The sequence below is a fragment of the Elephas maximus genome, chromosome 19, assembly GCF_024166365.1.
Source record: "Elephas maximus indicus isolate mEleMax1 chromosome 19, mEleMax1 primary haplotype, whole genome shotgun sequence".
NCBI classification, from domain to species: Eukaryota; Metazoa; Chordata; class Mammalia; order Proboscidea; family Elephantidae; genus Elephas; species Elephas maximus.
In genome coordinates, this window is record NC_064837.1 from 57,609,709 (window position 1) to 57,634,930 (window position 25,222).

Sequence of the window (25,222 nt, forward strand, 5' to 3'; positions counted from 1 at the left end):
TGGACAAAGTCGTGATTGTATCCAACAGTAGCTGTCTGTGCAAATGACACGGCCAAATTAAAATAAATTTCAGCCGTGTCACTACTGGGTCAGGCTAAGCTCGTGGTCAGTGGAAACACCTGGAGCCTCTTCCAGCTGGAATTGCTTTGTCCTCCAGTTAACCTACATGTTGAGGCTAACCCACATTGCTCTTGTGAAATTTATCCTGCAGTGTCTGACTGATCTATTGAGCTTTTTGGGATCAGCGCTGTCTGCATTCTCTCAGCTGTGCATCACCTGAAAATTTGTTGAACTTACTTCTTAGTCTTTACCCAATTTGTTGAAAATATCGAGTAGACTAGAACCCAGGACAGAATTCTGTAGTTTCCCTCTTGAAGGTTTTTCTAAATCATCAACTTTTCAAATAATGAATGGAGTAGATAAAGGAGTATATTCTCATGGATGTAATGCAAGGGTTCTCAGCTCTGGCATATTGGTGGAAATGTACAAATGTCTGAGAGTAGGGCAAATAGATATGGGGGCATTCTATGCTGAAAAAAATAAGAGGATATGTAGAAACAAGGGGAAAGCTGTGGGTATCTTTGACAGGTCACATTATACGTTGAATTTATTTTGATCTAGGAGACAAAGGCAGTCATGTATACAGGTCCTCACCCCATGTGTATTTGTTCATATGTCTTGACATCTTAAAGAATGTTTCTTAAGATCCATGATCCTCTTGAGGGGTCATTTTAAATTAACATTGCTGGGTGTTCATACTCATATAAAATATAAAGATTTAATTTTAAAACACAATCCAATGAATCTTATTCATGGGAAACTGCTATGCCTCTGTTCTCTTAAAAAATAGTGGACCTCTCTCCAACCCCTCCTTTACTTTCATAGACTCTAGACCTATTAGAGTTAAAAAAAAAAAAAAACAAAAAAACCCTGGTTGTTTCATATTATAGCTACCGAGCAGAACCTTTTTGCATACAGTTTGTACAAGCAGCTGCCAATTCAACTAGTAGTACTATATTGCAGTCCAAATGTCAGCACCTCATTCCCAAGTATGTTGTTGTTAGTTGCCATCAAGTCATCTCCGACTCATGGTCACCCCATGTACAACAGAAAAAAACATTTCCCAGCCCTATGCCATCTTCATGATCTTTGGTACACTCAAGTGCATTGTTGCAGCCTTTGTGTATTTTGAGTGCCTTCCAACCTAGGGGCTCATCTAGGCTACTATATTGGACAATAGTCTGTTGTGATCCACAGGGTTTTCACTGGCTAATTTTTGGAAGTAGATTGCCACATCTTTCTACTCTGTTTTATTCTGGAAGCTCCTCTGAAACCTGTCCACCATGAGCGACCCTGCTGGTATTTGAAATGCTGGTGGCATGGCTTCCAGCACTGTAGCAACACCTAAGCCCCATGGTATGGCAAATGGACAGATGGGTGGTGGAAATAGTTCATCGAATGCTTTGCTAAAATGGAGATACACATTATAGCTAAAGCATTTCCCTTTACCTACTAACCTAATGACTACACCAAAAAAGGAATTGGGGTTACTTTGTGGTAACTTGTTCAAAGACAGCCCATGATTTAGTGATCATTTCACATTCATCTAAATGCCCATAAACCATTGATTTAACAGTTCAGACCATCTGGGTGTTGTGGATTTACATGAAACTTAACTGATGTTTGGTTGAAAGAATCTGTTTTCATTTTTGTGTCTTCAAGTGTCTCTTCTGTTTATCTTTTTCTTTTAATTTCTTTTTCCCCACACCACAAAGTGATAAAAACACATCAATAAAATTTAGAAACAGAGAAAAAAAAAAGTTTCCTCATAATTCATGTACTGTTAATATTCTGGTCCATTAACTTCCAGCATTATCTATTTATTTTTTTTATAAAAAAAAAATATATATATATATTTTTTACAGTATAATAGTGTTGTACATACATGCTTTAAAGAAGATTTTTTATGTTATTAGATTGTCTTCCTTACACTCCTATATTGCAAAGACTGCCAACAGTGACACTGAGGTCACAATTACAAGTTCTTGCAACTTGGAATATATTTTCCTGGGTTTATAGCCCTAAATTCATTTTGAACAGCTGGTTGCTCATATTACTTTCCAGCTGGGCTTTAATTCCATTTTCAAAAAGTCCCCTACATTTTCCAGTGTGAGTTAATTTTCTTTGCTAGATAAGCCAGAAGAAAAGTAAAAATTGAACAGTTGAGCTCTGTCTTTGTCATATGTTAACATTATATTATCTTTAGAACCTTCAGACATTGTATAAAGTAAGATCATAAATTGGATTAACCTTTCTAGAAGGCAACTAAACAACATGTATCAATATCTTTTACAATGTTTACACCCTTTGTCCAAGTAATTCTACATCAAGGACTTTATCCTAAGGAAATAATTTTTTCAAAGATTTTGTAAAAGGATCTTAATTGTCATAATGGTGGAAAAAAAAAAAAAAAAACCCGTTGCCATCGAGTTGATTTCAACTCATATTGACCCTATAGGTAGAGTAGAACTGCCCATAGGGTTTCCAAGGAGTAGCTGGTGGATTCGAACTGCCAACCTTTGGGTTAGCAGCTGAGCACCACTGCACCATCAGGTGAAAGATAACCAGCTAAATGTCCAAAAGTAGGGAAATGATTAAAATATAGAGCTTCTACATGATGAAATATTATGCAGGCACTGGAAAAAGTATGCATTTAAAACATAAATAATGATCTGGGAAAGTGCTTATAACATGAAAATAAAACACAAAATTATATATATGATCCCAAATTTGATTTTTTAAAGACTCTTTTTTTTTAATTGAGATAAAATTCACCTAAGAGAAAGCTCCCACCCTTCCAAATCTGATTTTGGTGTGTAAAAATGCTGAAAAGAAATAACTCTAGGTGGTGATATTACAGAACTTTTGTTTTATATGTTTGTTTTCCAGATTGATTAAAATAATATTATATTACTTTCATAATGAGGAAAATAAATATATAATTCCCATATGTCTGAACCATCTCACTCATGAACTAGAAGATTTCTTCCTTGGTTTGCATGTTCTGACCCCGCACCCTTTGTTGTCCCTGTGTTTTTTGCAATCTTCATCTCCTTCTGGACTTTGGACAGTTTAGTTCCTGACACTTTGCAGACTAGATCTATGCCATGCTTTGAATTCATTTCATGTCATATGCCCCTTCTCCCATCCTTTTTGCATGGTCTTTTAATATCGGAGCTCATCGGAGAACTTCTTGGGAAGACGTGAGTTTCTCTGGCTGTCCCCTCATTTTCTTCTACACCAGATCATTAGTGAACGTGTTTTTAGTATTTTATTCTCAGGCCCTCATCTTGCAAGCCTCCCCTTCAGAATCTCTAGTGATGAGATCATGCCTATCTTTTCTTTGGATTTCTGAAAAGATATTTTTATAAATAGTCTATGACACCTGTGTGAATGGCCCCAGAATCCTCTTTGTTGTGTTCTAAAGTGTCATGGCTTTTTGTCTCCAGCTTGCCCTAACTTGGGACTTCATGAAGCAAGAAAAGGGAGGGAGTTGTGACCAGACATCAGACCTGCACACCAGGACTGGCCAGAGGGCTGAGGACATTGAGCCTCCTGAGAGGCAGACAAGGGAATACCTGGCTGGGATTTCTGGTGATCACCGGGTATTAGTTGGATGATGTAATGACCCTACTAATCCTGGGGAAATGTATGTTGTATTTTCTATACAAAAAAGAGTCCTTAGACTACAGAAGTCCTATGATTGTGCTGCCAGTGGGTAATAAGGCCAGGTGAGTGGTACTCTTACAGAATACTCACAACATATGTGAACTACATGTCTATTTTGTGTGCAGATTTCCATCCAGGCGAATATATATATTTTTTTTCTCCAAAGATGGAAATTGATTTTCTATCTTACCAATTTATAACTTTTTTAAAAAAATTAGCAAAAACAAAACAAAAACCCTGACAATATTAACAAAAAAAGGAGGAAAATAAAATATCCATTTCTTAGTGATAATTGCCACTAATATTTTGTAGTGAGTTATGGAACATGGCTTTTTGTCTTTTGTTCATTTGTGTTTTCTTGTAATGAGTGCCAATTCATTGAGCCTCATTGAAATCTATTAGATTACATGATTTTGTGTAGAAATTTCCAGTACTTTGGTATAAGACACTTGAGGTATTTGTATTAATGATAAGAAGAATGTTAATAACACCTAAGTTTCATCAAACATTCACTGTAAGCCAGATACTTTACTGGGTACTCAGCATGTGTTCTAATTTAACCCTGATAACAATCATTGGAAGTAGATTTTATTTTTTTACCCTAATTTTATAGATAAAAACTTGACTGCAGAATATTATTTGCCTAAGATGACATGGCTAGTAAGAGGCAGAGTCAGTACTCAAACTCGGTTGTAGCATGACTAAAATCCTCTGTATCACACCCAGTCCTAGTAAACTGTGAACTCCTTAGAGGCAATGGTCAAGTATTATTTATTTCTGAGTTTCCTGTAACAACCGCAAAGCATAGCTCAGTAAGGGCTTAGTAAATGTTTATAATAGCATGATAACAAATGAGTGGAAACCAGGAAGTAATTCACAGTAGATCAGGAGTTGTGCAATATAGAAAGTAGAGAAAATGTATGTGGAACCCTATCGGTTGAACTTGACTTAGGTAAACATTGACAGATTGAATCAGTGGGTCTTAACCATCACTGTGATGATAATTACCTGGGTGGTATAAAAAATTGTCAATGACATTGTTGTTAGGTGCCATCAAGTTGGTTCTGACTGATAGCAACCCTATGTACAACAGAATGAAACAGTACCTGGTCTTGTGCCATCCTCACAGTTGTTACTATGTTTGGGCCCATTGTTGCAGCCACTGTGTCTATCTGTCTGGTTGAGGGTCTTCCTCTTTTTCGCTGACTCTCTACCAAAAATGATATCATTCTCTAGGGACTGGTCCCTCCTGATAACATGTCCAAAGTACATGAGATGAAGTCTCGCCATCCTCACTTCTAAGGACCATTCTGGCTATACTTTTCCTAAAACAGATTTGTTCATTCTTCTGCCAGTTCATGGTACATTCAATATACTATTCAATACCCTACCCCCCCAAAAATCTGTTTCAACTTTTCTGAACTATGGCCTTACACCATTTTTATTTTTAAAAAACACTCTGGGGAATTCTAAAGTGCAACCAAGATTAAGAATAACTGCTCTAGATAATGATAGAAATTGTAGTACATAAATACATTAGCTTTTTCAACGTAAAAGCTGTTTACACATAGGGAATTCCATTACATAAAAAAAGATGCCTCAGTGCTAATTTAAGCCAAATACACATTTCTAAAAGGATCCCTGGTGGCACAATGGTTAAGCTCTCGGCTGCTACCTGTAAGACTGACGGTTCAAACCCACCCAGGGGCTCTGAAGGAGAAAGACCGAGCAATCTGCTTCTATAAAGATTACAGCCTAGGAAACCCTATGGGACAGTTCTACTCTGTTACACAGGGTGGATGTGAGTCAGAATCGACTCCACAGTACCTAACCACAACATAAAAAAAAAAACAACAACATGCATTATAAAAAAAAACAAAAAAGCTTTAATCATTCCCATTAGGGCCCGTGACGTGTTTTCTTACCCTCTTTGAAAATGTGTACATAGTTCCTGACGGGTTTTACCATCACAGGAGCAAAGACACTTGGTCTCTCCACTGGAAGCTGGTGGATATTAGCGAGAACGATCCTAAGCTAGAAAGAGACAACAGTGACAGCAGGTTTTTTTTTTTGGGGGGGGGGGGGTTGTTTTAATTAAACCTGTTGCTAAATGTTTAATGTTATGGCCAAAGTCTCTGTTTGTGAAGTAAATAAGAAAGCTTTTGGACAGGTGATGCAAGGTGGTTGCAGGAATACGAAACCTTGGACTCTGACTCAAGGTCTTTGTAGTTTACTTTATAAATTAGGGTAGGAAAGGGCATAAAGTCATTAAGAATTTCATGCACAAGGTGCTATGTTCCTTGTAAAACAAATATTGTCATGTATTCTTCAACCTAAGACTCTATGTTTTCTTGTTCGTGGTTAATACAATGTAACACACAAGAGTGCAAAATTGAATCTAAGAGTTGGCTAATCTTCAGTGGTGAATATAAGCCCCAACGATACAAAACAATCCCTTGATTTGCCAAAATTTCTTGGATTTTGTCTTAATGGTTTTTCCATTTGCTTTGCCAAATTAAACTTCCATGGTAAGTTTAAATGTGTCTTTAGACTGTCATTTACCACCAATTGTTAGGCAGTTCCTGGGGTTATTACCACAGTTGAACTAAATGGAGAGGAAAAATAGATCAAACAGCAGATCAACCACATAGAACTAAAGTTATTTGGAACAATGTATCACAAACCAAAAGGTAAAAATAAGTGAATGGTACAATGGCACCTCATCTCACTGAAAGACTTTTCATAAAACCCATATGTGTTTTTGGAAGAGTTCTAGGAGCATCTTGTAGTTCTCAGATATGTTCAAGTAGCAAAGCACTCAGGACTAATAATAATGACAATTTATTAATTCTACAGGTTATAATGCAAAATCTTTATATTTAATTATACAAATAAAGGACATTTTTACTACCAAAAAAATAATAATAACCACAAGTATATGTGACTCCCCATAAAAATTGTCAAACTAAGTTTGATTTAGTTGTTTCTTCATTTCCCTGTTATGATTATTTTGCGTCATTTTTCGATAATACCATGGTGGACAGATTTCAGACGAAGGCAAACCAGGAAGAAAGGCTTGGGGATCTATTTCATAAAATTAGCCAATGAAAACTTTATGGATGGCAACAGAACATTGTTTGGCTCTATTGCTTCAGACACATCATCAGGAGGGATCAATCACTAGAAGAGAACATCAAGTTTTGTGAGCTAGAGGACCAGCAAGGACAAGGGAGAGCCTCGGTAAGACGGATTGGCAAAATAGCCACAGCGATGAACTCAAACACGCCGGCAATTTTGAGGATGATGGAGGACCAGGCAACACTTTGTTCTGTTGTACATAAGATCACCATGAGTGAACACGACGACAGCTATCTGTCTACCTAGTCTCCCTCGGTCTTTGTCTTTTTCGACATGTACCTTTTTGAAGATTGCAGGGCAGTCCTTTTAGATAATGTCCTTCAATTTGGGTATGCACAATGCTTCCTCATGATGTGACCCAAGTTATTACATTTTTGGCAGGGATATCACAGAAGTGGTGCCGTGCTCTTTTCATTGTACTTTATTGGGGGAAAACATAATGTCAATCACCAGGGGGATTACTTTTGATTACTTGATTAAATTGGTATCTGCCAGATTTCTCCACTATGAATCACTTCATTTTCCCATTTCTAATAAATAAATATTTTATGTGGAGATACTGTTAAGACTCAGTAAACAAGTGGGGAGCATCTCATTTCTCATCCCACTTGTACCCCTAGTCTTAGCATCCCTTGACATTTCCAGGGAGAATTAAATATTTCTATAATTGTCAAACTGTGATTTTCTAATTCTGATATTCCCTCTATATTTATTATTGGCACTGCACTGTAAGGAATAAATTTCTCATTTCACCATATATTTGTCACTTTGTTTATTGCTCTCAGGGTAGACTTGTTGACTCCTGCTTTATTCAGTGGATTAAAACCCATTATAGTGGGTTACCAGCATTACTTATTTTGTTGCTTAAATTGTCCTAGATTTGGCCAGTGAGAGCCTCATTAAATGGCTTCTTGGTCCTTTTGACATATCCTTGTCATTATCTGAGCACAGGAAGGAAAGGAGGGAGGAAAGGAGGGAAAAAAGCCTTTTTTTTTTTTATTGTGCTTTAGGTGAAAGTTTACGGAGCAAATTAGTTTCTCATTAAACAATACATATATTGTTTTGCGACATTGGTTGCCAACGCCACAATGTGTCAATACTCTCTTCTTCTCGACCTTGAGTTCCCATTTCCATTCTTCCAGCTCTCCTGTCCCCTCCCACCTTCTTGTCCTTGCCCCTGAACTGGTGTGCCCGTTTAGTCTCATATACATGTGTGAACTACATGTTGTTGTTTGTTTTTTGGGCCTGTCTAATCTTTGGCTGAAGGGTGGACCTCATGAATAACTTCACTACTGAGTTAAAATAATGTCCGGGGGCCATACTCTGTGTTTTTCCAGTCTCTGTCAAACCAGTAAGTCTGGTGTTTTTGGGTTTTGTTTTGTGAATTTGAATTTTGTTCTACATTTTTCTCCTGCTTTGTCTGGATCCTCTATCGTGATCCCTGTCAGAGCAGTTGGTGGTGGTAGCCAGGCACCTAACTAGACAATAGATAAGTGGTAACATTGGCGAAGGGTAAGACGGTACAACAGTGGGGAAGTAAACACGACTTGACCAAGGCAAAGTCATAGAAGATTCATAGACACATTCAACCTCCCTGAGGGACTGAGTTACTGGGGCTGAGGGCCGAGGGCCGTGGTCTCGGGGGACATCTAGCTCAATTGGCATAACATAGTTTATAAAGAAAATGTTCTACATCCTACTTTGGTGAGTAGTGTCTGGGGTCTTAGAAGCTTCTGAGTGGCCACCTAAGATACTCTACTGGTCCCACCCCATCTGGAGCAAGGAAGAATGAAGAAAACCAAAGACACAAGGAAAAGATTGGTCCAAAGGACTAACTAACCACAGCTACCACAGCCTCCACCAGACTGAGTCCAATACAACTGAGAAACCATTGTTTTTAAGCAGAGGCATAATTAACATACAGTAAAATGTACAGATCTTAAATGTTAGTTTGATGAGTTATTGTACCGAAGTAAAACCAAACCTGTTGCCATTGAGTAGATTTGGGCTCGTAGTGACCGGATACAACAGAGTAGAATTGCCACATAGTGTTTCCAGTTGCCACTTTTTTTTCCCTGCAGAGCGGCTGGTGGGTTTGAACATCTGATCTTTCTTTCAGTTAGCGGCTGAGTGCTTAACCACTGAGCCGCTAGGGCTCTTGTGTATCTAGGTAACAATGACCACCTAAAAGAAGATATGGAATATTTCCACCCCTCCAGAAATCTCCCTTATGTAAGGGAGCGCAAACATCATTAAAAACCGTCTCCCGTCACTTCTCTTCTCAATGTCTACCACTCAGTTTGTAGCTGCTGCTAAAAGCGTTCTCAATTTCAACCTTTTCTTCCCAAATTTTCTTTGCCTGATACCTCCAGACTGTGGTTTATTGCTCTTTCTCCAACTACCTCAACTTTATTCTGTAAAACAACTTAACCCCTCTGATTTCATTAGTTTCCTCTCTTCTTCACCTCTTGAGGGGATTCTCCACAATAAAGGGGAGCCTGAGAGTGATCTGAGGAGGGCAGTGATGGTTTAGTGGTAGAATTCTCGGCCTCCATGCAGGATACCAGGTTCAATTCCCAGTAGTACACCTCAAGTGCAGCCAACACTCACCTGTCAGTAGAGGTTTGTGTGGTGTTGAACAGACTCTAGCGGAGCTTCTAGACTAAGATGGACTAAAAAGAAAGGCCTGATAATCTACTTCCAAAAATCAATGAAAACCCTATGGATCACAATGATCCCATCCTGTACATAGAGGCCTAGTGCATAGGGCCATGATGAGTCAGAGACCGACTGCATGGCAGCTAAGAACAACAACAATTGGAGTGATGAGGTAAACAAAAATCCTTTCCCTTCTAAGGTGGTGCTGGTATGTATGTGTGTGAAGATTGTGACTTACTCATAAAAGGAGACAGATCACCATTATTTCATTTTAGCAACAGTATACTTTTCTTCTTGCCCTGGAACACAATGTTCATTAGGAGCAGAATTTAAGAAACACTGCCTGACACCAACATTTCTCAAACACAAGTGTCTCAAGGAACGTTAGAGCAAACGATATATGAGAGAACTATGGAGTCGCGAATGGTGCCCACTCAACCCTCTCAAACAACATCATCAGCATTGGCCCATTCTCTCCTTCTCCTTGCTATCTTTTCTTCTTTGAGTCTGAAATTGCCATTTCATATCAACTTTCAAATACCTGGAACAGATCTAGGGATCTGTCTAGACAGATCTAAGGCATATTAAAAATGGAAGAGCAGGATTTTGTGTTGATTTGACACAAGAAGAGGTGTAGAAGAGTTCTAAGCTCATAAGTGGAGCTACCAGGAGGATCTTGCTACTAATTTCAGGTAAAAGGGAAATTGGGAAGAAGTACTGGTAATCAAGAGAAGACAGTGAGCTCAGTCTTTTAGGTTTTTGTACCTAAGTAAGAAAGGTGTTCTTTAGAAGCATACACCTGGAACTGGAATATCATTTCAGTGGTGCAGACACTGAGACGCAGAGACATTAAGTAACTGTCCAAAGTTGATACACCAAGGCCATGGCTGAGGTAGGGATTCCTCCTTTTTAGTGCATTGCCCACTATAGATGCAAAACAAAGGATGGGGAATCAGAGATCTGGACTTCTGGAGAATCTGGGAATCACCAGAATTCTCTATGGGCAATAATAAAATATTTTGTGCCATGAACATAAATGCCATGGAGACAGAGAAACCATCTACCAAAGATTTCATAACGGACCCACAGAAATGAAAAGTAAATGATTAAAGAATGTACCTAGGTCTCAGAGTCCCTTTCGAATCATGATACTTTATCTTCTGTCTACACAGATCAAAGTAAACCCCCCAAAAAGGTTAATATTTAAGCAGTGTTATATTTACATCTCTCTTTTCAGTAAAGGAAAGCAGCTTTGGAAGTGCCAGTGCGAATCAATGTCATCCACAATGATTTCTTGGGTGCTCATCTTCTTCTCAAGTTTTCTTTGGCATGTTGCTATTGCAGGACGGAGTGAGTACTTTTTCTTTTGAAAAAATACTTAATCTATTCAACCCCTAGTATTTGTCAAGGATCATTAATAGTAACTTCAAATCCCCTTCTATTGTGGAACGCTGACCAGACTGGATTGATACTTATTTTATAATCTGTCATACTTAAAATCTCCATGAGACACTTAGCAATTTAAGCCTCAGTGAGCTCAGCTGTGAACCAAAAGGTGGGCAGTTCAAGTCCACCAGTAGCTCCTTGGAACTCCTTTGGGGCAGTTCTACTTGGTCCCATAGGGTCACTATGAGTTGGAATCGACTTGATGGCAATGGCTTTGTTTTGGGTTTTGGTTCTTGCTGTTAGGTGCCATCAAGTCAGTTCCAACTTATAGCAACCCTGTGTACAACAGGATGAAACAGTGCCAGGTCCTGTGCCATTCTCATAATCGTTGTTATGCTTGAACCCATTGTTGCAGCCACTGTGTCAGTCCATCTTGTTGAGAGTCTTCCTCTTTTTTCACTGACCCTCTACTTTACCAAGCATGATGTCCTTCTCCAGGGCCTGATCCCTTCTGATAACACGTCCCAAGTATATGAGACGTAGTCTCATCATCCTTGCTTCTAAGGAGCATTCTGGCTGTATTTCTTCCAAAACAGATTTGTTTGCCTTTTGGCAGTCCATGGTATATTCAATATTCGTCGCCAATACCATAATTCAAAGGCATCAATTCTTCGGTCTTCCTTATTCATTGTCCAGTTTTCACAGGCATATGAGGCAATTGAAAACACCCTTGATTGGGTCAGGCACACCTTAGTCTTGAAGGTGACATCTTCACATTTTAATACTTTAAACAGGTCTTTTGTGGCAGATTTGCCCAATGCAATACGTCGTTTGATTTCTTGACTGCTGTTTGCATGGATGTTGATTGTGGATCCGTTTATCATGATGTTGAGTGTTGGTAGTCAAACTATAAAATGGGGATAATAAAAGTACCTACTTCAAAAGGTTGTTGAGGCAACTAGATGAGACATTGCATCTGAAGAATTTGGTATGGGACTTGTCATACTCATTATTAGTAGCATTAAATATTTATTTTTCATTTGTATGCTTGCTGAACTTTTAAAACGCAAGTATAGATTTCTTAACCAATTGCTTTGTGCTGTATTGCAGCCTGTCCCAGGCCAGAAGAAGTACCATTTGCTATAGTCTTGCCATTAAAATCGTTCTATGACCCAGGAGAACAGATCACGTACACCTGCCAGCCGGGTTATGTGGCCAGGGGAGGAGTGATGAGACGGTTTACGTGCCCTCTTACCGGCATGTGGCCTGTCAACACTCTGAAATGTCTACGTAAGTACCTCCTAGCAGGTTCTCTCCCCTCATTCGGATTCTGAGCATTCTGTGGGATGACCACCCTCGTCATTCTTGTGGTGCAGAGGGTCAGCAAAGGCTGCAGAGTGGGGAGGCTGCTAAGAAACCAGAGGGTCTGGGAGTTCTCCCTGGGAAAAGGGAATTGAGGCAGTAAGTGCTAGCTGGACAAGATGAGAAGATCCTACCTAGAACTCAGAGAGGTTTAAAAGAGTCCTGGCTAGTGAAAGATAAAAGGAGAGGAAAACACTCCAGAAATTAGGAGAGTAGATACTCTAAAGAGCCCTGGTGCTCAGTGGTTAAAGCACTGGCTGCTAACCAAAAGGTCGGTTGTTCAAACCCACCAGCACTCTGCAGGAGAAAGATGTGGCAGTCTGCTTCCGTAAAGATTTACATTCTTGGAAACCCTATGGGGCAGCTCTACTCTGTCCTATAGGGTCACTACAAGTCAGAATCAATTGGAATCTAGTGGGGCTCCACTGGGTTTGGTAGATACTCTGAAATGTAAACTGATGGCAAAGAGCCACCTGGAGAAAGAAAACTGGGGAATCATCATATCTTTGGGCTTTGCCTCAAAATGGAAGCTGATTCGGTAGTTTCTGAAATGAATAGAAGTTTTCATCTAAAAAATATATATGTGTACTGTATACACACACACGGAAACCCAGGTGGTGTAGTGGTTAAGTGCTATGGCTGCTAACCAAAGGGTCGGCAGTTCGAATCCACCAGGCGCTCCTTGGAAACTCTATGGGGCAGTTCTACTCTGTCCCATAGGGTCGCTATGAGTTGTAATGGCACTGGGTTTTTTGGTGTAGTATAAAAAAAAAAAAATTATAAACACGCACATATACCACTATTGCTTTATTGTAGATGGCTATGTTGATTTTTTCCACGCACTATGGATTTGTGACATCATGCTAGCATTATTTACTACAGTCAAATATTGGGCAATCAACCAGACAGAACTTTTGACAATTATGTGGAGTAGCTAAGTGGTAAAAATAAACTGATCTGAGCTCTGGTTATTTTTGGCTAATGAACATGACCTTTGTCAGAATTATATATGTTCACACTGGTTTTAATATGCTTTTTGAGTAGAAGAGACTAAACATAATTTTTAATGAAAAATCACGATAATATCATTAAGACAATTTTTTTCTTTCAATAAGCATAACTGCAACACTAACAATTTCGTTTTTTTGAGTTATTTTCCACATGTATTATTTTCTCATCATTGCAAAGGGTAAGTACTCTTGTATTTTTTTTTTCTAGTTTGATTCAGCATATTATAAAATTTTATTATATTTCTACAGTCCTTAGAATTCATGTATTATTGGCTGTATAAATGATGGCTCTAAAGTGATGTTATAGTTTCCAGATGTATGATTCTAAAAAATATCTTACTTAGTCATCAAACTTTAATGCCCAATAAACTGAGCATGAGTTCAACTCTTGATATACTATGATGAGACAATCCCCTGACAGTGAACATTTAGATTGTCCAAATTTTGTTATTAGAGGTAGGAGTGTAATGAACGTTTTAGTGCATATATCATTTGATCTACTTTGAATTATTTTCTTAGAAGAGTTACTAGTAGAGATATTGGACAAAAGGATGAAAATGGGCATATATATTTTAATGGAAAATCCTATCAATAGAAACTTACTTTTTATCTTTCAATCACAGCTCGAGTATGTCCTTTTGCTGGAATCTTAGAAAATGGAGCTGTACGCTATACAACCTTTGAATATCCCAACACAATCAGCTTTACTTGTAACACTGGGTAAGCTCATCCAGGTGACTGCGTAGCTAATACACATAGCACATTTCAGTGCCCTTAATCTAAACATCCAGACTGGTCCTTTAGGTTGGACTTACTGAATACAAAACAATTTTTGTCCTGCTTTGAATATATGCCACAGTGACATCTGGGGCGAGTAATAGATGGGAACTAGCAACTAGTGCAATATGGTGTTATCACTGTATCTAATTTTTCTGCCCTGAGTAAGTGCTTACCTGAGGAGGCATATTGAAACAATTGTAACTAGATGATAATTTTCTATAACCTCTGTGCCAATTTTTTTTTTAATTCAGAAATCTACATTTTTATTCATCTCTGAGAAATACATAATAAATATATCAAGAAAACTTGGTGGGATGAATAGCAATTTTTAACATTGTCATGAATTTCTATTAGTATAAGCTAGGCAGATGAAAATGATTTGAACAGTTCAGTCAAGGAAAAAATGAATCACTTATCCTATGAGTTTATCTCCTAGAAAAAACAATAGCCAAATTTTTTTTACGATCATGAATTAAAATAATTTCACCCTTAACAGAAGCTTAGTTCTGGGCCAAATCTTGGCATTTGTTGTTGTTGCGTGCTGTGGAGTAAATTCCGACTCATAGCGACCCTCTAGGACAGAGTAGAACTGCCCCACAGGGTTTTCTAGGCTGCAGTCTTTACAGGAGCATATTGGTAGGTTTTTTCTCCCACAGAGCAGCTTGTGGGTTTGAACCAATAACCTTTCGGTTAGCAGCTGAGTGCTTAGCCATTGCACCACCAGGGCTCCTTAAATCTTGGCATAAGGTTTAAAATATTTTAGGACTAGGGCTTGGGTTTTAGTTATGAGGCAAATTTAATTGGCTGACCTAGAAGAGAGAAGAGAATTCTATGGAGAATGTCAGGAGTGTGATGACAGAAAACATGGTACCCGTAGTCTTCACAAAACGCAGTACAACACCCACAGCAAGGAAGCACTTAGAGTTGTTCACCCATCTCATCTGCCTTGTGAGCAGACATCACTGTGACATTGTCAGTGGCACCCTGGCTGCACATTAGGGCAAACTTTTACTGAGGACCCTCATTTAGAATTTGAGATTAAGAAATACTCTTTGTGAAAGAGAAACAGTCCTTTAATCTGAAACATCAATGTGCTACTGGGTTTGATGGTAAACACCCTTGAAAGAATTGGCTTCAAGGACAGAACGTTATATTTTCAGTGAGATAGACTGAGCTGGGTCCTCAGGAAAGCAGCATTCTAAGATGGGAAAGAAGTCAATAGTACTACCCTGAAGCAATGCTCAGTGTGGAAGACATCTGAGATGCTGCTGATGGATTATTTTACTACTTAATGGACTACATTTTCCTTTTGTAGGTTTCAGCTGAATGGAACTAAATCTGCCAAATGCACCGAGGAAGGAAGATGGAATCCAGGGCTTCCTGTCTGTGCTCGTGAGTCTGTGGGCCCATTTACGAGGGAGGGTGACCAATTTGTTCCAATTAGTCTGGGACTTTCCTGGTTTTAGTACTGAAAGTGCTATGTCCCAGGAAACCCTTCAGTGTTGGCCCAATGAGATGATCATCCTGATACCACCATCCTGCTCTGGAGGATGCAACAGCCACATGGAGTGACAGAAGGGAAGCATCCTCCTCAGGGACACATTTTGCATCCTCCACCTATTAGAGCCACTGGTTGCTGGGTTTGTTAACTCGACCCTCCCACAGTGTTTGGCAGGGGTTTGAGGATGGGTCCATTCATCTTTCAGGGTCTGCCACCATTTGACTAGGAGACATTCTGAAAACAATGGGATGAAACTTCCAACCACCCTGGAACCTCATTCATTCATTCAAGAAACTTGTATCCAGTACCTAGTATGCGCCAGATCCTACTCTCAGCACTGAGGCTGTAAGACCAAAGGACACTTGGCCCCACCCTCAGGGAGGGAGTCTAGAGATGAGGAAGACAATGAAAGCAGCCTTCCCAGTATGCTCAGGGCCCATTACAGGGCCTCATACCCTAGAAGCTGGTTGAGATTCCATCAAAAGGTGGCAATGACTTGTTCAGGTGATGCTCAGACAAGCAGTCAGGGTCAGCGCTGGGCTTTGGTAATACAGGGAGGGACGTTCTTATGCTCCCTAATGTGTGATCTCTACAAGGCCACTCCTTGACCAGGAGGTCAGGGCATTGAAGTAATAATTATGGTTCTTTCATCTTTCAACCCGGTCTGTCCTAGCAAAAGCAAGTGGAAAAGTAAAGCAATTTCAAATGAACACTAGTTTAAGAAAACCAGAAGTATAAAGAAGAAGTTTTTTAAGGATAAATGAAGTTTTTCACTCAGCAGTGGGAATCAACGTGGCTTTTATTAAATAGTTGCCCTTTTAAGCAGACTTATATCAAATATGTAAATCGATTGCTTATAAATTACAACCAGGAAGGCTACATTAGCTTCAATCTAACCTAAACGAATGCTTCTCATAATTATCTGGGGATCTTGTTAGACTGAGCTTCTGACTCAGTAGGTCTGGGGTAAGGTCCGAGGTTCTGCATTTCTAACAAGCTCCCATACTGCTCAACCTTGGACCACACTTTGGGTAGAAGGATCTAGATAACTCAAGATAAATCATATTTTGGTCTGCGTTATCTTCTATTATGTTAGTAGTATAACATTTCCTGAACTGGTTGAAACTCCACATTGGCCTGATCAGGATGATGACCCACTATGGTGTCTTTAAGTCCTTGAACATACGTGGATAACCCCCATACATGTAGTGTCCAAAAGCAGGAGACATTCAATAGGAACAAGCAAGCCTGAACTAGCAGAACTCTAATGTCAAAAATGACTTTGCACCGAGTTACTGTCGCCAGCAATTATTGCATGGTGGTCGCTCAGCAATGTCCTCCATTGATTCTGACTTCCAGAAACATTTTCTACTGTAACATTTGGATCAAAGGCTTTATGGAAACATAACCATGTGTTATTGTAGGAGGCAAATTAGTGCTGGCAAGACTTATATTTACTTCACCTCGGAGTTTTTTTGACTGCATCGGACATTCGATTTGGAGATATTTTCTTATTTGGCATCCATAATTAACAGTTTTTACCATGTATTATGGATTGAATTGTGTCCCCCCAAAATATGTGTTGTAAGTCCTAACCTCTATGCCTGTAGTTGGAGCCCTGGTGGTGCAGTGGTTAAGAGCTTGGCTGCTAAGCAAAAGGTCAGCAGTTCAAATCCACCAGCTGCTTCTTGGAAACCATATGGGGTGGTTCTACTCTGTCCTATGATGTAGCTAAAAGTGGGAATGTTTTTTTATGCATGCAGTTATAATCCCATTTGAGAATGGGTTGTGTTTGTTATGTTAATGAAGCAGGATTAGTGTAGGGTATGTCTTGAGTCAATCTCTTCTGAGATATAAAGAGATTAAACAAGCAAGAGAGAAAGCAGTGATGGGGAAAGACACATGCCAAGCCATGTGAAGATTGCCCAGGAGCAGAAGCTCAGAAGAGACAAGGACCTTCCTCCAGAGCCAACAGAGAAAGAAAGCCTTCCCCTTGAGCCAGCACCCTGGATTCAGACTTTTAGCCTCCTAAACTTTGAGAAAAAATATTTCTATTGTTAAAGGCATCCACTTGTGGTATTACTGTTATAGGGGCACTAGATAACTAAGACATCCTGGCATTCAATCAAAGTTTGCATTTTCTTGAGCCCAAGAGTCAGAATGGGCCACATAAATCAGAGACTACATCAGCCTAAAACCAGAAGAACTAGAAGGTGACTGGCTACAACCGATGACTGCCCTGACAGGGAACACAACAGAGAATCCCCGAAGGAGCAGGAGAGCAGTGAGGTGCAGACCTCAAATTCTTGTAAAAAGACCAGACTTAATAGTCTGACTGAGACTAGAAGGACCCCGGAGGTCATGGTCCCCAGGCCTTCTGTTAGCCCAAGACAGGAACCATTCCCAAAGCCAACTCTTCAGACAGGGATTGGACTAGACTATAAGACAGAAAATGATACTGGTGAGGAGTGAGCTTCTTGGATCAAGTAGACACATGAGACTATGTGGGAAGCTCCTGTCTGGAGCGGAGATGAGACGGCAGAGGGGAAGAGAAGCTGGCTGAGTGGACACGGAAATACAGGGTGGAGAGGAGTGTGCTGTCTCATTAGGGGGAGAGCAACTAGGAGTATATAGCAAGGTGTATATAAATTTTTCTATGAGAGACTGGCTTGATTTGTAAACTTTCACTTAAAGCACAATAAAAATTTTTTTTAAAGTTTGCATTTTCTCAAGTTCACCTTTGATTTTTTTTCTTACTGCGAAGTATATTTATAAAACTTGACTATTTTCACAGAGATGATAATTCTTTCTTTTTCCAGCTATAACCTGTCCTCCACCACCCATACCTAAATTCGCCACCTTGAGTGTTTATAAGCCATCGGTTGGAAACAACTCCCTCTATCGGGACACTGCAGTCTTTGCGTGTTTGCCACACCATGCAATATTTGGAAATGACACAATTTCCTGCACGGAACGTGGAAATTGGACTCAACTACCAGAATGCAGAGGTAAGTGAAATGAGACAAAATAATTACATTGGTTTAGAATCCCGTTTTTGAAAATTCCACTATCATAGAGTGTTTCAAATTCCTTCATTCAACAAATGTTTATTAAGCATCTATCACGTACTAGGCATGGTACTAGGTGATGGAGATACCAATGAATGACACTGGCTTCTTACCTTAGGAAAATTATATATAACGCAATTCAGTGCCTGGAGCTGCCTGGGAAAGCTTCACAGAGTTGGTAGCCCTTCAACTTGGCCTGGGAGGAGAAGTGGGGCATGCCAGACAAGACCACAGGATGTGCATAACAGTCGCTGGAACGCCCAGTGATTCCGTAGTGCAATGGAGATTAGAATGTAACTGTTCCATAACCATGGGACAACACTACATATTTATTACTAATATGTCTTATTAAATAAACTTTTTAGAAGTAAAGTGCCCATTTCCATCAAGACCAGACAATGGATTTGTGAACTACCCTGCAAAACAAGTACTTTATTACAAGGATAAAGCCACGTATGGTTGCCATGATACATTTGCCCTGGATGGCCCAGAAGAAGTAGAATGTAGTAAATTGGGGACCTGGTCTGCTCAGCCAAGTTGTAAAGGTATGGAAATTTGGGTGAGATCTTACAATGTCTGAATGTATTCAATGGATCACCTTTACTTGCTATTTTCTTGTCCCAATCGTTTTCTACTTATTGCTCATACTTGCTTCACTGCTATTGGCATGTGAGAGACTTTAGGATTCGCATGCACATGGTGAAGCCTCATGCTTAGGAAGCTTGCTTGAGATGAAACTGATTTATGAAATAAACAGTGACTTTTTATGTGTGATAATATGGTAGAAGATCAAGTGGGCTTTCCAGAGTTGTTTCTTGACTCTTTGCCTATGAGTATCATTTTTTGCTTTGTTCTAGTCAAGGCCCATCTTGTTGTAAAAAGCAACTCCACATTCAAGCTAGTTCAAGGAAAAGGAGGCTTATTGTTTAAAGGCAACAGGTAATCATATGGACACCGAAGATGAGGAAATGAAGTACAACTGGTTCTCCTGGGAATTGGAACTGAAAGCCAGGAGATATTGCTATCCTCTCCATATTCAGTGCCATCATAGTTTCTCTATCTCTGTGTCTCTTTGATTGCTCTTCTTGAATTTAACTTGACTCCACACCAGGGCATCTCAGCGAAAGGATCCATCACTAACTGGCATCTTTTCCCTGAGACTCTTGGGCTCCTTTTGAGTCAGATGCCCATCCTTGATCCAGTCAATGTCGTGCTTATCCAAGCAACAACAACCTAGACAAAGAACAATCATGTCTCTGCTTAGGTTGCTATGGCTGATGAGTTTAAGTAGAATGAGAAATTTAGGCACAACAAGCAAGATGACAAATGTCTATTGTCTTCCTTTGGGATCCCTAGAAGCAGAGCCTAAGATAGGGATTCAAGTGCAGTTGATTTATTAAGTGAGTATCTCAGGAGAATGAGAGTGAGGCAGATGAGATAGACTAGGGCACTTGTTCTCAAGCATTAGTGTGCATCAAAATCACCTGGAGGACTTGTTTAAACACAGATTGCTAGGCTCCACCTTCAAGTTTCTGATTAGGTAGATCCAAAATGGGACCTAAGAATTTGCATTTCTAACAAGTTCCTAGGTGATGCTGATGCTGCTGGTTCAGGTACCACGATTTGAGAAGCACCGAGGATGTGGTCTCAGCTAAAGTCTAGCTTTAGCCTAATCCCACAGGGAGCCCTGGAGCATGAATTGTACACCACAGCTGACCCTACCAAGTGGCAAGGGAACCTGCATTTTGTAACCCCTTGTCAGTCAGTCATTGGCTATAGGCTGCTCCCTTTTTCCCCCAGGTGGGGTGGGGCTTGCATGACTTCCAGGGAGAGGTATCTTCTCTATGACTGAAGGCAATTTTTCAGACTAAGGAGCTTTTGTGAACTGTTAGCAACCAACACGCACAGTGACTGGGGGATGGATGCAACAGCTCAATAAATGGGATCTGGGTGGGGCAGTGTAGGCTTGAATGAAATGATACCATCTGGTTGGATTTCTTTTACACTAAGTCCAGGAGTCTGGAGCTTCCGCTTTGACCTTATTATGTGACTACAGAAGGAAGTGAGGCCATCTTGGAAGCAGTGACTAATGGTTATAGTGATATAGAGCTGTAATGATATTGATTACACAGTATGTGTGTTCTTGGACTCTTCTTGTCTTGACCTGTGTGTTTCAGGTGTACTCATCTACTGGTTCAAATGCTATGCTCTCCTTAAGAAAGATTTACTCAACGCTTAAGTCTTGACTACACATATTGTGTCTTGCAGCATCTTGTAAATTATCTGTTAAAAAAGCCACTGTGCTGTTCCAAGGAGAGAGAGTAAAGCTCCAAGAAAGATTTAAGAATGGAATGCTGCATGGTGAAAAAGTTTCCTTCTTCTGCAAAAATAAGGAAAAGAAGTGTAGCTATACAGAGGATGCTCAGTGCATAGATGGCACCATTGAAATTCCCAAATGCTTCAAGGGTAAGTCTAACATTGCAACTTTGAGCTAGGACTTCTACTTGCCCTTCACCATAATCAGCACTTTTGTTGTGTAATGGCTGTAAGAAGCCATATGTATTTGTCCACTGGGATTTTAAAAAGGAAGGGAGAAGGGAGAAACAGCTGGATGAAGCAGTGAGCTGCTTACAGTATCTCCACTTGCATAAACATCTTCCTTTTCAATTCTTTTCCTTAAAACTCAGCTGTGGTTTTATTCAATGAATAATGGGGTGACGTGCAATCTCGTGTAATTCCAAATTAAACTTGAATAATATTTGAACTTTTCACCATCTCTTGGTTTTAAATTATAAAGTACTCATCCCAAATTACAAAGTAATTCATGGCCATAGAGATTGATCTCTAGATCTTCTAACAATTTTTCCTTCCTTCAGCAATCCTTAGAGTTTAGAAAATTATCCATTAGAGCAAAGTATTTGCTAGACCAACATATTTTAAGGAAGATGATGTTATGTTTGAGTAAAATAAAAGAAGTGTATAATGGCCAACATTTAAAGCTGCCAACCTTTTAAAGTTTCACCGTTGGGATTTAAATACCTTTGCTGCTAGAAGGAAGAATCAGCCAGAAGCTGAAGCTGTTACTGGCTGTAGGCTTAGAAATGCACCAAGAACATTGATACCCCTATATCTGCAGGCTGGGAGACAACAGAGTTGGGAGCAGATGAAGATAACAGAGAGGGGTCTGAGAAGTAACCAGCCAAAGGGAGAGACAAGAATGCTGATCGGTTAATCAGACGCACCTCATAGGCTTTGAATGAACCGGTTCCTCCCGGTTCATTCATGGCTGAGGAAGCAAAACTGGAACAGATACGATTTTTTTTTTAATTTTCGTGTACCAGAATGGTAACTGGAACAGGAAAAATTACAAGTTGAAGCCCTGGTGGAAGCAATCTCCCTCTTAGAAAAGAAGGGCAGTTTACGGGTTGCATAGCAACCAAATATTTTGCCCTTAGGATTTTGTGCAAAGCCAGAAACAACACTGCCCCGCTCAAAGATGGACAGTGCGCACACCGATTTCAATGTGTTACTCTCCACAGTCCTGCTCATAATCCAATCTCCCACATGGGGTTCTTGGAAAGGCTCACTATGCCTCTTCCCAGTCTTCATTCTGAGGGTTGGACCCATAATTATCATGCTGGGTCACCGAAATTTAAAAAATTCGGGGTCTTTTCGGTTTCCCTTTCTTGGCCATGACCGAACCGGTTCAAGCCTGTTCAAAGCTCTGATTATTGGAAATAAGATGCATGATGTGGGGAACGTTTCCAACCGGTGACAGTTACCATTATCATTACAAATAGTTACAAAGGCATGGAATAAATTGTTATTGTTCAAAAGATAGTAGTCCTGGTGAGATGTTCAATAAAAAAAATTGATAAAGCACAATAAGCCTAGTACAAATTAGTAGAAAAAAATATTCGAAACAAAAAAACAAAGGGAAACCCTAGAAGAGGATAATTAAAAAAAAGAAAAAATGCAACCAGAGCCTTGTTGGTGTGTTTCTTTAGGCTCTTCTGCCCTACGGTCTTCACCCAGACGCAGCACTGTGAGTGCATTAGAGACTCAATAAAGGCTGATAGTGTTTCTTTTTTTCTTTTAATCTTGACTGTCACAGTTATATAGAACTCTTTATTTTCTCTTTTGGAAATGAGTGCTTTAACATTTGCTAATGTTTTCTTGTGTCACTTAAACCTCACACTAAAAGGTTCCTGTCATAAGTACATTTATTCTACACATTTGTAAGATGTATTTGATTTGGCTTAGTTATTTAAAGAATTTTAAAAATGATTGTTTCTCTTAGAATGTTTATCCGTTTCTCCCCCAACAGAGCACAGTTCTTTAGCTTTCTGGAAAACTGACGCATCAGATGTCAAACCATGCGAAAGTGATTCTTAGACTCCGAAGACTTGTATCTTTGTTTGTCCAAGGAAACTAATGAAAGTGGAAAAAATAAAGATACAGAATTTATTGCTTCATCCATTGCAGTGTTACTCCTCATAGTGGCTTCCTTTCAGTTATGCTACCTGGTTAAGGACCTCGAATATTTGGAACGTCATCATTTCATGGCTGTGAAATGGAACCCAGCTCCCCTCCTCCCCAATTCTACTCTCAAGTGCTTTCACCTAAAACGCCTGCAACGCAGTGTTTCTTATAGAATGGTCCACATTAGTATCACTTGGGTGCTTATTACAATGGCAAAATGCTATGTCAGAACCCACAAGATGGCCTAGAAGGCTGCATTTATGAAAAAGCCCCAGATAATTCTTGAGCATCTTCATGTGTGAGAAGCATCATCATACAGGAATGAACACAGGCTTCCAGGCCAATAGAACTAGATGTGAATTGCTGATGTTTACAAAATGCCTTAAAAAAATCTTTCCTTGTTGTTAGGTGTTGTTGAGTCAAAGTCTGATTCATAGAGACTCGATGTGACAGAGAACTGCCCTGTGGGTTTCCTAGGCTGTAATCTTTATAGCTGTAACCTTTACAGGAGCGGATCGCCAGGTCTTTTCTCTTGCCGAAATGCTGGGTGGGTTCGAACTGGCAACTTTATGCTTAGCAGCCGAACACCTAACCATTGCGCCACCGCAGCCCCTAAATCTTTCCTTACCTACCAAGATTTCATGATCCATTGTTGACACCGCTTCTTTGCATATATTCAACTTCCTTGCCCTTCTCCTTCTATAGTGCCTGCTGGGCAAAACCCAGCCCAAACTCCATCTGTTTTCCTTATACCTGCATTCGAGTAGCTGACTGCTGCTGGAAAATAAAGGTAAACAAAAACTCACAATTATGGTGAAAGGTCTCACTTCACATTCATGAATACAAAACCTCAGCTGTGCATGGTAATCCTATGTATTTCTCTAGTTTGTTCACTCTGCTATTCCCCAAACTGGCTATTTCATACCTTTTGCTCTCTTCTTAGTTCTCGCCAAACCACCTTTCCTCCCATCGCTCTCAGCTGATAATCTTGCACCTTATTTTACAGAGAAAATAGAAGCAATCAGAAAAGATCCTTTTTCATCCTTCTACTAATTCCAAATGTCCTTAGGTGGCACAAACAGTTTGCACTCGACCGCTAACCTAAATGTTGGGGGCTCAAACCCACTCAGTGATACTGCGGAAGAATAGCCTTGGCAATCTGCTTGTGTTAAGATTAAGCCAAGAAAACCTCCATGGAACAGTTCTACTCTGTAACACATAGGTTGCCACGAGTCAGAATTGACTGAATGGCAACTAACAACGATTACAAAATTCCATTATTCTACCAGTATCTACCATGTAGGAGTCCCTGTGTAGTGCAAATGGTTAAGTGTTGGACTACTAGCTAAAAAAATTGGTGGTTTGGATCCACCCAGAGGCATTTTGGGAGAATGGCCTGGTGATCTGCTTCCGAAATGCCGCAGCCTTGAAGATCAAGAATTTCTTCCCTTAGAACCTGTAAAATAGTGGTGGTAGTAATAGTCCCACCGGTACCTGTCTAACTTCAGGGGTGATAATGACTAAGAGCGGCCCAAAGCTGATTCCCATGAGGTGCAGGTTAGACATACTTCCACTCTTTAACTTTTTTACCAACTCTAACACCAGCCATCTTTCCTATGGCACTCTCTACTTCTCTTCTGGGTTCCACTGAAATAGCCACATAGAACTCAGAGATCATACTCACAGTTAAATGGTTTATTAAAGAACAGGGTACAACTTGGGATCATGATCAACAGACTACAGCTCAGGAATGAGGATCAGGAAGCATGTAGGCAGCCTCTCTTCTTCAGTGCAGGATAGCTCTCTCAGCTTTTCTCGGCAGGACAGACCTCCTCTTGGCCCCTCAGAACAGGCTTCTCTTGGCTCTGCCATTTGTCACCACCAGCTCTGCCACTGGGCCACTCACTGTCTTCAGTGTTATAGCACTTGACCAGTGTTACAGCTCTTTTAGAAGTTTCGTTGCCTCCTCTCTCTCTGCTTCTTTTTTCCTTCTGCTTCTTCCTGCTACTTTTCTCTTCCTGCTTCTTTCTGTCTGACCAGCCCCTGTGGGGTTGGCTGTATAAACTTCTCATAAATTTCAAGGCATGGCCCTCCCACCAGGGCCACGA

The 25,222-nt window shown here is 40.0% G+C and overlaps 1 protein-coding gene across 7 annotated transcripts in view; it reads left to right on the plus strand.

The window, feature by feature from the left end:
- The window catches only part of APOH (apolipoprotein H), a 53,288-nt gene extending 30,192 nt beyond the window's left edge, over positions 1-23,096 (plus strand). For all 7 annotated transcript variants that reach the window (XM_049861278.1, XM_049861277.1, XM_049861281.1 and 4 more), the window contains 8 exons: positions 10,763-10,875; positions 12,022-12,201; positions 13,907-14,003; positions 15,379-15,455; positions 18,384-18,572; positions 18,998-19,177; positions 20,901-21,098; positions 22,960-23,096. In XM_049861278.1, coding sequence (XP_049717235.1) covers positions 10,800-10,875; positions 12,022-12,201; positions 13,907-14,003; positions 15,379-15,455; positions 18,384-18,572; positions 18,998-19,177; positions 20,901-21,098; positions 22,960-23,027 — 1,065 coding nt within the window. In that variant the 5' untranslated portion in view covers positions 10,763-10,799 and the 3' untranslated portion in view covers positions 23,028-23,096. The remainder of the gene's footprint in view (positions 1-10,762; positions 10,876-12,021; positions 12,202-13,906; positions 14,004-15,378; positions 15,456-18,383; positions 18,573-18,997; positions 19,178-20,900; positions 21,099-22,959) is intronic.
- Positions 23,097-25,222: the final 2,126 nt, after the last annotated feature.